The 13082-nt window shown below is 36.9% G+C and overlaps 1 protein-coding gene across 1 annotated transcript in view; it reads right to left on the bottom strand.

The window, feature by feature from the left end:
• GPATCH1 (G-patch domain containing 1) overlaps nt 1–13082 on the bottom strand; it is a 29357-nt gene that overhangs the window by 9344 nt on the left and 6931 nt on the right. The window contains exons 8-15 of the mRNA XM_077831589.1: nt 11406–11553; nt 10055–10134; nt 8666–8870; nt 4750–5028; nt 2371–2549; nt 1971–2098; nt 1389–1525; nt 871–1040 (exon numbers count right to left, since the gene is read on the bottom strand). Of these exons, the coding sequence (XP_077687715.1) occupies nt 871–1040; nt 1389–1525; nt 1971–2098; nt 2371–2549; nt 4750–5028; nt 8666–8870; nt 10055–10134; nt 11406–11553 (1326 nt within the window). The remainder of the gene's footprint in view (nt 1–870; nt 1041–1388; nt 1526–1970; nt 2099–2370; nt 2550–4749; nt 5029–8665; nt 8871–10054; nt 10135–11405; nt 11554–13082) is intronic.

Genomic DNA, 13082 nt, shown 5'->3' with positions numbered 1-13082 from the left:
CTGCCAACACCTTGAGATCAGCCAGCTCTTCATGTACCACCAGCAGCACACAACCACAGAACCATGGATATTAAAATTATGTGCTTTAGGTAGGAAATTCTAGGGCAAAATGATGTGAATAAAAGTACAAAGCATTTCAATGCTAAATACTTTCATGGCAATATCCCAAATTCCCCATCAATGTATAAATATGTTTCCCCATGTAGAAGACTAGAAATTTAATAGTTTACTGTTGCAGAGTTTTTTCCCCATTTTCTGTTTGAGCAGGGGGCAAAATTGGTGTTTGTCCTCCCACCACACACAATAGGGAGATTCAGGCCAAAGAACCCATGGAACTCCAAGATCCACGCAGTGCCACTTAGTCAACTGGTGCCTTCACACTGCCTCCTGGTTTCCACATCTTCTTGACAACATGCTGCCGCAGGAACTGTGGTGACCAGAACCCCTCCTGCCACTGCCCATCTTTCATGGGGGTGAGAGCTTAAGCTCACAGAATGGGAACCTAAGTAAGTTAGAGCCAAAGTCAGGAAGTTCCCCCTAGTGTACATTTGTGAATGTATGATGCTGCAGAGCAGCTAGATCTGCCCTAGGCCTGCAGCCTCTCCATTTGAGGAACCCAGTGCTTGCAGAGCCCCAGAAGAGGAGCTTCCATAGGAGACATATTGTGAAGAAGCAGCTCTCTTTCCCACAGATGGAGGGCATAATTTGGCCTCAAGTGCAGACATGTCTTTTCTAACTTAGCATGAGTTGCTATTACTGCCTCTCTCCATGCACAAGGAAAGGCATTTCAAAAAACCATCAACAAGGAGAAGAGCAATGTGCAATATCATGAATGTTACTGAAAATGTCAAACCTTTGGAGATCTTATACCTTATTGGGAAGGGGTTCATTTGTTCTGCTTCTATCTTCTTCTATTACTGATTCTGGTTGTTGCTGCTGAATATTAACTTTTGATCTAGCAAGACTTATGAACTCACTAATAGAATCCTTTTTCTTCTTCTCTTTGTCAGATACATCCCATCTTGATGGTTTCTTTGGCTCTAAAAATTGGTACAAGATCCCAAGCATCATGGTTAATTAGCTTTATATTAAATACTACAGCATTTCATGGTCAGGTCAATTATTTACTAATACTTGCTTTATCATTACTGCCTATATTTTAAAAAAAAATTCTCTAAACTAGAAGATCTCTATTGGCCAGATTCTCAGTGCTATAAATCAGTATAACTCCACTGATTTCAATTGCTCTGACCTTATCTGTGTAGCTCTGAGTTTTCACACAGTTTCCTTTTATTTTTAAGGAAATTGCATCTTGGTATTTTCACATTCCATGACAAGTACATCAGTGTTTTTTAAATCATTAACTAATAAAATGCTGACCCACTTACTGTTAGGACTGATATTCTGTTGCATTTTTTCATTTATTGTTTGAGTTATAGTTGTTGTGGTAGACTCCGGTAGCGTTAAGAAGTTGAATACAGAATATTTGTCACGTTTCACTTTGGGTAACCCAACAATCGATGAACTAGAGGAAAATGAAATTATTTGTCAATCATTGTTTTTAATGATGGGATGGATGGACAACACTGGAAAATGAAGTCTCAGATTATCCACAAAACAAGCAGAGTCCATGAAGCAGCTATTAACACATACAAACCCTAACGAAGGAGCATGTTCGGGGGGGGGGGGTGGGAAGGAGGAGGATCACCTATTTCCATTCAAAGTATCTCTAATGAGACAATGCGTAGAGGTAATCCTCCCAGTTTAAGTAAAAAGCAAATTGGCAAGTTATCAGAAGGAAGCTTGCCTGCTGGTCTATCTGGGTTGCATCTATTCTGAAGACAAAGAGAGGGTTTCAGCCTCCAGAGATATCAAGCTAGCATATTCCCCAAATATTACACAAACACACATTTCAGAACAATTAAAAACATTATTTTGAAAACATTAAGATATCTGATTAATCATCTTACTCAGAGTAGGGATCAGGAACATTAAATCTTTTACACAATAGCTTCTCAGGGTGCCACTCAAACTTATCTCTTGTGAGCTTGCCAAACATCTTCATCTTCACTGCAGATTCTTTGTCATCAATATCCATCTGTAAAATTCAGATGTTGATTATATACTCTACAGAATATAATCACCTTCTTAAAATGCCTGCTATTATTGTAATAGTGTCAACATTCAGTGAACTTAAAGGATAAATACTTAACTACTGCTGTGCGAGCAGTATTGTATATTTCCTTTTGGTTTCTTAAGGCAACAAACTTTATTACACTTATCTTCTACCATGATGTTTTAAATACACTGGATTGTGCTACTTAGTGTTAACACAGGTAATCACAATACAGGATTATTAACAGCATGAACCTCTTGGTCTCGAGGAACTTCCACTTTGTCGGTGTCATCTTCATGCTTGGCCCGAGTAAACCTTGATGACAGGACTGGGTTGGAGGATTTGTAGAGCACTGCTGCATGGAAGAACTCCTCTCGTTCCCTTCCTCGCTCCCATTCTGTCATACCCGGATCTGAATGACTCTCTGATGTATCTATTGTAAGTTAAAGGACAGAAATGCTAAGAAGCCATTAAAAGTTACTTTTAAGTATAAAATACACTAACTTGTATGTTGGTTTAACTCATTTTGTGATTCTTTTAAACAATTCCAGAAGCCAAGCTCATCTCCACAAGGGTCTGATGAATATGTAGTTGAATATAAAAGTGCAGAAGACTTCAGAAATAAAGAATAGGGTTAACCCCATGTGTCTTGCTGGATATACTATTCTTCAGAAGCCAGGGATGATTGCCCAAATAGTGTCAGAATGACAACCTTTGCCAAATGAATAATGGCTACTTCATTTACCTAATCCATTACTGTACTATTGACACCTAACTCAATGCTCTGTAATGCACACTGGAATATACAAAATATTGAATGCTCCATAGAAAACAAAACATCACACACAACTCCAACAAAATGCTTGAAATGTAAAGGTAAAAAGCTTAATATGCGAACCTGCTAGTAAAGTTTAGTTTACAAGGAACAAATTTTGGTTCATATTTGCTTCTAGAGGAGACAGGAACAAAATCAACACCAAGCTGAGCTTCTGATAAAGAGTTTTTTTGACCTTCCACATTATTTCAAGATTTCCTGCGTTTTCATCCTGATCTACTACTAAATATATTTAAGTTGTTCCATTTTATACAAAGCAACAATCTATGTCCTGAGCAGATAAACTACAAGCCCAAAGACAGAGCTCAACATCAAAGAACAGCCAAATGCAGCTGCAATAACAACCACAAAAAATGAAGTAATAACATGCCTCTGTCTCAGAGACACAAGGTGGGTCAAGTAACATCTTTTATTGGACCAACATCTGATTCTGAGCTTTCCTTCATCTTAGTAAGAGACCCAGTGGACTCCGTAGATATGGGATATGGCTTTTTTTGAAAATACCTCAAAAATCAGCATTTTTGCCATAGAATTTGCCCTTTTGGTGCAACAGGGCATCTGACATTTGTTTTCTGTTTCCCTGTCTTGCTGAGATCTGTCTCTCATCATCCAGCTTTTCCTACCAAATGCAAGTCAATTGGATTACAGTACCTGCTCCCTGCACTGATCCATGAAGCCCAGCAGAGCTGAAGCCCAGTCTGCAGACAGAAAGTGGGGAGAACCCAGAAGCACAGGCTGGTTAGCTGATTTTCCTGGAGAACAGCACAGCCACTGAAGAACTGGGAGCCCTGGATATTAACTGCTAAAGCCAACTACGAGCTCCCCATTTCCCTTGCATAGTTGGGGAGCAGGGGGGAAGGTTCTAAACTGGACATGAAGAGTGGAGCGAGGCAGCCTGGAGAGCATAGCAAAAATACCCATCCCTGAAAATAACAACTATTGAAAATCGTCGTATTTTACATCAGTGGGTATTCTGGAACATTAAACTGTTGTGTGGGGGTAGGGAATGAATGGATACTTCCTGGTGACAGACTAAATTAACATTACTATGGTCCCACTTTACCCAGAGTACATACGGTCTTCATTACAAAAGAGAGATGAGTATTAAAAGCAGGTTAAAGGTATGGAGCTGGAAGGTAACCAAGAAGGAAACAAAAAACAAACAAACAAACAAAAAAACAAAGACTGCAAGATCACAGTATGGTCCATGACAGCAGTTCTCAACCAGAAGTCCAGGGCCTGCTAGGGGGCCACAAGCAGGTTTCAGGGGGTCCGTCCAGCAGGGCAAGTGTTAAACTTGCTGTGACCCAGGGCAGAGAGCTGAAGCCTCACACCGCATGGGGCTGAAGGCCGGAGCTCTGAGCCCCGCCACCTGAGGCAGAAGCTGAAGCCTGAGCAATGTAGCTTAGTGGGCAGTTGCCCTGCTTCCTACCCCCTAGCACCAGCCCCAGCTTTTACATGCAGAAAACCAGTTGTTGTGGTACAGGCGGGCCGTGGAGTTCTTATAACATGTTGGGGGGGGGGAGGGCCAGAAAGAAAAAGGTTGAGAACCCCTCGTCTGTGAGGTTGTGAGCTACATTATGAGGGATCAGAGAAACTAAGATGAGTATGATCAAAGCTCCCACTCTCACGAACACTTAAATTAATGTGTCAGGAAACAGAGAGAAAAGCGCTATGTATGGAATTCTGGAATCAAGCCTATGAGAAGCTTAAAATGAAACACTTAATCAAAATTGCAGAAATAACTTTTTCCAAATAAAAAAATGCAGAAGAGTTTCCATGACCAGTGGCTAGTTACCTTTCTGTCCTTGTTTAAGACTCTCTATATAATCTTCATATCTTTTTTGTTTTTCTGGATTTTTTGCAAATGGTTTGAAGTCACTAGAACTAGGGGTGGCTAACTGCCCCCCCAACGCCATTTGCCACTTCTGATGAACGCCATATGAGAAGGATGAGATATTCAAGGATTGCTGAGGTAAAGTTTGTGTTTTCATTTGTTGTTCAGCTGCCTGTTTTACTTCTTTTATTCTCTCTTTGTCTTTCCCTGACAGATACTCCAGTACAGAAGGAGATGGACCTGAGGATGGAAAAAAGCAATAAGAAGATAAATGGAAAAGAAAACATCTTTGTAACTCTCTCTACTGTCATGAATAAAACATATTACATGTATATTATTTCCCTATCTAAAACAAAAATGTGTCTAAATATAGGATGTACATACATTCAGATAGCCAAGCAATCATCAAAAAATCAACACTCTAGTAATGGTTAATTTTAAATGTCACAATTTTGCTAGAAATCCTGAGGAAATATTTTTAAATGGTCATTTACAGAGAGGAGATTTCTTTTACCAGAAGTGGCCCTCTGCTGTTTGAGTGGATGCATCTTTTATGAAAGGAGCAGGATAGTGCCTCACACTCATTCATATATATTGTGCCCCACCAGATCTTTGTACTGATAGATATGTATAGATACATATGATGAAAAACAAATCAACTGGCGTAGTATAAACCAGGGAATGTCTACATTTGATAGTGTAAAGATCTAGACTTCATAGAAATCTGGAATGTAAAATTTTGTACAGCATATGTATATGCTCCATTTATTTATTTATTTATTTTTAAAACCTCACAATCTAATACAGTAAAAGCTTCGTTATCCGGCATGTTGGGGAAATGGGAGGTCAAAAAAAGTCAAAAATTCCGGTTAACTAAGAGGGAGCTCAGGGCTGGGGCATGGGAGTGGGTGCAGGGCGCGAATTCTGTGAGGGAGTTTGGGTGTGGGAGGGGGCTCAGAGCAGGGAGTTGGGGTGCAGGAGGGGTGCTGGATCCTAAGCAGAGGGGCCCCTGCCGGCAGGCGCCGCCCCTGCAACTCCCATTGGCCATGGTTCCCGGCCAATGGGAGCTGTGGGACCAGCACTTGGGGCAGGGTGGAATCAGTGTGCAGAGCTGCCTAGCCACATCTCTGCCTAGGAGCAGCAGGGACATATCGCCACTCGCAGCGAGCTGCCCGAGGTGAGCGCCACCTGGATCCAGCAAACCGAAACCCTCCCGCACCCCGACCCCCTACCCCAAGCGACATCCCACACACACACTCCCTCCCGCACTCCAAACCTCTCTTGGCTGTTCCTCCACCTAGGTGCAACAGGGACATGTCACCGCTTCCAGAGAGCCATGTGGAGCCAGGTGGGGAGCCTGCCGTCCCCGCACCAACCGGACTATAAACCAGACTTTCAATGAAGATCAGAAATGCCAGTTTATAGAGCTTTCCAGTTGGTAAAGTGCTGGATAACACAGCTTCCACTGTAGTTACATTAGTGGTTTGAAAGTTTTGGACAACCCTTTTTTTATTATTAATTATTATTATATAAACATGTGCATATATTTTAATATTATTACATATAATTTAGCTATTAATCTATTATGCTGTTTTCAGTTATAAATATAATGGTTAGCTCAGTGGTCTCAGTGTCAAACTCTGCCATGTGCAGTTCAACTCCTGGTCCCAGTCACTTGCTTCCTAAGTGAAGAAGGGCTGGGGATGCTACAGAAGTGTCATGCTCAGCCCTCGGGGGCAAGGGTGAGGGAATTATTCATATTACCCAACAAAAACTATTCCTGGTGATTAAAGAGTAGTACTGTTAGTTCGGAGAGTATCTCCAGTTCTCACGAGCCAGAAAGTTAAAGGCCATGCCATGGAGCTTTGCCATGTGGAATGCTTTAAAAGCTGACAAAATAGCATTATTATAGCTATTATACAATCTTAATTTCTGTCTCAGATATTTAAGGGTGACCTGCAATGGATATTTTTTTAAGTTATGTTTGTGCCATATTTTGCTTATTTATGATGTATGGAAAAGGCTTGAAAGGCTAAAGACAAAAAGGAACCGTCCTCCTTGGTTTTTACTGAGAAATGTGAAGTCTGACCTTTCCAGGTTTTGCGGGGGCCCCTTCTTCTGGGGGGGTCTCAGAGCAGGGTGGATAAAAATCTATTATTTAAAGAAAAAAATCAAAACAATCAGATGGCTTTTATTAAAATCAGATTTTTTTATTTAAATAAAATGCAGGTTTTTTTTTTTTTTTTTAAATAAATAAACCTATTTCAAGTTAAATTTGAAATGATGACAACCTATGTTAAGACCTAAACTTATTATAGTCTATTAAAATAATTTAAATTAAATAACAAATATTAAGCAGTACGTTTGCTGCCAAGTTTTAAAGAAAGTCAAACCACTGCATTGGTGGGAAGTCACTGGCTACGCATCTGGAACCTGAGATTGTTCAAGTACAAAATCAGCTTCTGGCAAGAGTAGCCTCTTCTGCATTCAAAAAAATAATGTTTTCTTCATCTCAGTTTACTCAACTAATTCAGTTCAATGACTAGTTCACTCAAAGTTAAAAAACCCAATGGGAGTTAAAAAAAAAGAAAAAAAAAGCAGAAAAATTGTTAATTTTAATCTACAAATAAAACTATGTGGGCGAATGAGGCCTATCAGTTCTAAAATCTTGAAAGACATGGTGATAAGAAACAATGAGTTCAGTAACTACATATAATACTTCCTTTGTTTAATAAGTCAGTTTTAAATGAAAAACATTTTGATAAACTAAGACTTGTTTTTTATGTATCTCATACATTCGATAGTTTTATTTGTCTAATAAAATTAAAAATGCCTGTTTTGTGCATTTTTAATTACATTTCTATTCAAACAGAGCTTGACACAAAGTAAGTAAAAAAATGCATCATTCACTATTTTCTAAACAATGCAAATGTAAAAATTAAAAATCTGAATAAATGTAAGTTAAATGATATCCTATCTTAAATAAATGTGTATAAATATAGAGTATCTTGGTTAGCAAAAAGGAGGACCAAAATTATTACAACGGCTATATTTAGTTGCAAATCAACATATTTTAATGGTTACCAACCAATGAGAACCAACCTTTCTTTAGCAATAACAACTCAAATATACAAATGCAAAGCAAGATTAAATTAGATTATTTTACTAAAGGTTACCTGCTTGCGGATTAAAATCTGTGATTTAAATCAATCCACCCTGTCTCGCAGCGTGATATTGTGGCCTCACAAATTAATTGAACGGAAAGGCAATTAATTTGTTCCTTTCTCCAGTATCCTTTACTGGTTGACATTAAACAGGTGTTAACCAAAAAAAAAAAAGTTTTAAGAAGTCTAACATCCCCTTTCCCTCTTATTTGCTATTTTTTCTAGACTCATATAATGTCATAAGTGACTAGAGAGCTATAAAATCTTCCAGGCTACACAAGACCTGAATTTCTAAGGTTAAAAAAAAACAAAACCAAAAACCCACAAGCAAAAATTAAAAAAAATAAATTCAGGCTTCATGGAAGCAAAAAATGAAATACTTTTACACACTTTTCTCCTTTAATTAGCGTGAGGAACTGAAAACACCTGTAGGTATTCCCAGTAACTGACATTTAGGGATCATATTGGCCAATATTTTGGCTAACATAAGGGGTGAGTTTAGTTGTATTTTTATTAAATTAGAAAATTATATATATATATATATATATATATATATATATATATATATTCAAGATTGTAAATATTCAAGTTTGTAAACAAGCGTTCCCTGTTCTAAAAATATTATGGGGATAACCTAGTAGTTTAGTCAGTGTTAAGTGAATCTAAATTATAATGAAATAAGGAGAAGTATGGTCACACACTATGTCACATACCTTTTAGAGCAGTCTCTCCTAGCAATTCCCTCCTTTGAGACGCATTCAGCGTGTGTCTGTTTTGCTGCAGAGCATCAGTCTCAAGTTTCCCAGTTGATTCAACTAATGCCTGAAGTAAAAGGGGGTTTTCATTTCTAGCTGTTATCACTGGTCGAAAGTAATGGACAGGTCTGTAATCCCTTGGCAGGTCAGGCGGTAGATAAGTCTTCCAAAACAAACAGAAAACACAGTGAGAGATGTAGTTTCATATTTGTTATTTACAGATGAGATGTCCTTCACTAAAATCATTGGGCAGCATACAAAAGTTAGGCTTGCTATAGACTACTAGTATATACTGCTCAGACTTGCAGAAAAGGACATCCCCAACCTATATACGCCTTTAACTATTGTCAATTTAATTTGTGAACATTAACAATAGAAAAGTAAGCTATATAACAAACAAACTGGACAGGCTCAATTAGTCTGAGTCAATAAATAAATGGCATTGTAATGAACAGGAACATTTGAAACTTGAAAAAAAGAAATTACCAAATTGTCAGTTTATAAAAATTATACTATAGATCAAATAGCAAATCAAGAACTACTTTTTAAAAAAAAAAAAAATTCAGAAAATGCTTTGGATATTGCTTAAGAATTCACCTTCCTTACAATGGGAATTACATGCACTTTTAAGCGTTATATTTTAAAAGTTGAATAGTTTCCCTAAGCTTCGAAAATACCTTAATATCCTCCACCGAAATTCTGTTTTCATATCTCTTAAAGGAATAATTCTCAACGAACAACAGATATCCCAATGCCTCCTTATGGTAAAGTGGATTTTTCTTTCTATTTCCTCTTTAGGAAAAGCATACTGTCAGAAAATTTTATATATGCCTGGATTTTACCCCACTCTACACTTATACCAATACATCTTGTACTTAAAATTAAGTCCTAAAAATAGGGTTAAAACAAATTTGTCACTACGAGTGAATTTGAGAGGTCTTGGTCACTAAGAAAATACGATGTTATGTTTGAACGACAAGTAGAATATATACGTTATTCTTGCTAAAACCAATTCTCCAAACTGCTGCTAAACAGCAGTGAGCAGCTCTGAATGTATTTAGTATGTCTAGTGGATGGACAAACTTCAGGTTTGTATTATCAACCTAAAACCTATAGTTTTGACTATTTAGGATACCTTTGTTGCTTACCAACACTTTTATTCCTATTACAAGACACAATATGAATGCAATAGAATACACTAATAACCAAGGAGCTCAGTCAAATTGCGTATCACTCTTGATTATTATTGACATCTGAGTGATTACTTATTGTCTATATTTAAACACGTAAAGATGGCAAAATTATAATAGTTGTTTTTGCTAAGAGAAAACATTATGTTTTATTTACCTTCTTTGGAGCTGATGATTTAGAAGCCAAGGAAAAGCCGTCCAGAATTTTGCCAATATATCTAATTTCTTTCTCCATTCCTATAGAATGATTACAGTATTAGGACTTTCAAAGCCAACAACTATAGAATTAACTTCATAGACAGGGCTATTCAACTTTAATTTTTTAACTAAATAATTTCAAAAGATTCTATTTTCTGATACAGCATCCTTTAATTAGTATGTCCTGATATTTTTTAATTCCTTATTAAAAACCTTTACTGTTTTCCTCAACTTATGAATGATCAGCAATAACTAATACTACTATGCCTGTAGAATACAAATAAAATATGCAAAAGTTACCACTGACTCTCATATCCTGCATAATTTCTGCTAAACAACAATCCCTGAGGCATGCCTATCCCATTCAAAATCCGTCGAAGCCTCCACGGCTGTGAACAGCTATACACTATGTATGTTGATGGAACCAAATTCAATCACTCATTTTGAAATAAATTCAGAAGTTTATGCATGTACATTAAATTAAATCCAAAGACAGTACTTTACCAAGTGCTTCTTTGCACGATACATAGCAAATGGCTATACACCTGATCCTACTTACTCATGTGAGCAGCTCCACTCAAATCTCCAAGGACTACCAATATTATTAAGGGCTACAAAATCAGGCCCTAAATTTGCAAGTAAATTACTGAAGGATTCTTAAATATTCATGCATCTTTTCTGACATTAAAACTACTGTGTAAGTTATCACGGCCTAGTATTAGTTCTAACCTAGTGCACACAATATTTTTGAGATTTTCTACCATAACCACTAATGTCAGTGGTGAACTATTACCACTATTATTGGTAATTATTTTCCTCTTTCAACTGCCCTCTTTCGTAGTAATTTTGAGCTGTATAATGCTAATGTAGTTTCAGATCTATTGCATAGGCAACTTTCATCCTGGCATTTCCTAACTTTTGAGTGCTTTTCTTTGTAACCATGATATTTAACATATTTTCCATATAATATTTTATACCTGGGCCAGGGACAACTTTGGAATAAGCTCTCTTAATATCATCTGTATTTTTATAGTGGTACTGCTTTTCACTTACTATTTTTTCCTGCAGCAGAAAAAAAATGTTTTCAGATAAATACATGACTAAGCTGAAGAAAACAGAAGTTTTCATTTAATCTGCTTTTGAACTACTAGAAGCGTGTAATGGAGGACACTAGGTGAAATGTTGAGATCTCAGGGCCAGAAAATATCAATCCTTTATTAATGAACATATTTGGGAAATAGAGGTTAGCATTCTTACATACATTTTAAGTACAATTACACTGAAACTTCAGATCTATCTATAATTCTTACCTTTCTTGTTTTTATACTGCTTAGGTGCAGTCCAACCATACAGCATATCTCCAGGTTCCTCATCTTTCAGAACTGTATCATATTTTGACAATGTTTCAGTAGCATATATATCATCGTCTTCTTCTTCCAAAGCTCCTACACCAAAAGCCTAGACAAATTTTTTAAATTAAAAATGGTTAGACTTCTACAGTGTCAAAATATAACAGTTCTGTCTTGAAAAAGTAACACGTCAGAATATGTATATTTTGTCTCTGAAATTAAAATTACATGTTTGGGACTAGTTTGATAACTTTCATGTAGCAAGTACTATACCCTGCCAAATGGGAGACCAATGATCAAAACAGCAAACATGTCCTCCAGCTCCTCAAGCAGAGAGGGACTGGGACCACTATGTCAGAGGCATGTTTAGTTTATAAGCAGCAGGATTAGCAATATAACACTGAACAATATATCCTGCCATCTAAATAAGAACAGCACTAGTTGAGCACTAAAGGAAGAAAATAATTATGCTGGCAGGAGGCCTTTGAAGAGGAGAAGAACAATGTAATGGGAATAAATACAACCGTATTTGACCATATTTCTTTTTTCCCAAAATCACATAACTTGACAATGTTTCTCCTGTGTGAAAACATGAATCACAGGGCATAGTGCTAAAGGGAAATTAAATGCGGCTGACAGAACCTAGCGTTGGAAGGAAATGGCCAAAAATTAAACATCTTTGTTTCACAAAAAGCTCATTTTACTCCAATTGGAGAAATGTAATGTTCACTTTCATTTTTACTTACACCACACTCATCATGATATTGTTCCATTACACCCATTAACTTACTACTAAGCCATATAGAAGCTTCATGGATTCACCCATGGCTTCATAGCAAGTCCGTGTTAGCAACAGCAACAGAAGTAAGGTAGCCTGCCTCCCAGTACTGTTCTCAAACCACACTTAAAGTTTCTTGCGATCATTCTACAATTTCTGAGTATTTTCCATCTTTATCAGGCCTCATGGAGAAATAAAAATCAATTATTTACATTTTATTTCTCAGAAAGCCAGGAACAGTAGGAAAAAAAAATGAGACTACCTTGTGAAAGGGATCATTTAATGAAAGCATTGCTTCCCATTGATAAGGTAGTGATTTTTTTCTACTGCTCCTGGCTCTCTGAGAATATGAAACAACACTGTAATAACAGAAATATCTATATTTACAGCAAAAATTGCCATGGACTTAAACAGAAGTGTTGCCTGATTACTGACTAGGAAGCATAGCATTTGGCCCTTACAGATTCTACTGTACAATTTTAAGAGTACTTTCAATGTTAAAAAAAAAAAAAAAAAAAAAGTGTATACGTCTGTTTTATTCCACTCTCCCACAGTTTATTTAAATCACAATATTAATATTGGAATGTCACGCATAATGTAATAGGAACCAATAATTCTTACCTCTTTCAACCAATAAAAATATATTAAATTCAAGATTCAGGCTGACCCTGTTTATTGGTGTTTGGTCATTTTACCTATCTGTGCCTTAGTTTTCCCATCTCAAATTTGGTATACTACTACTATCCTACATCACAAGATATTATTAAGATTTAATTCATGTTCTCTCTCAGATTCTCAGACAGAAGGGAACAGAGCAGTACGAAGTATTATTTTTTAATAACAGAAATGGTATTTTTAAT

Source organism: Eretmochelys imbricata, chromosome 12 (genome assembly GCF_965152235.1).
Source record: "Eretmochelys imbricata isolate rEreImb1 chromosome 12, rEreImb1.hap1, whole genome shotgun sequence".
Taxonomy (NCBI): domain Eukaryota; kingdom Metazoa; phylum Chordata; order Testudines; family Cheloniidae; genus Eretmochelys; species Eretmochelys imbricata.
Note: the sequence above shows the minus strand (reverse complement) of the source record. Positions and strands in the feature narration are given on the sequence as shown.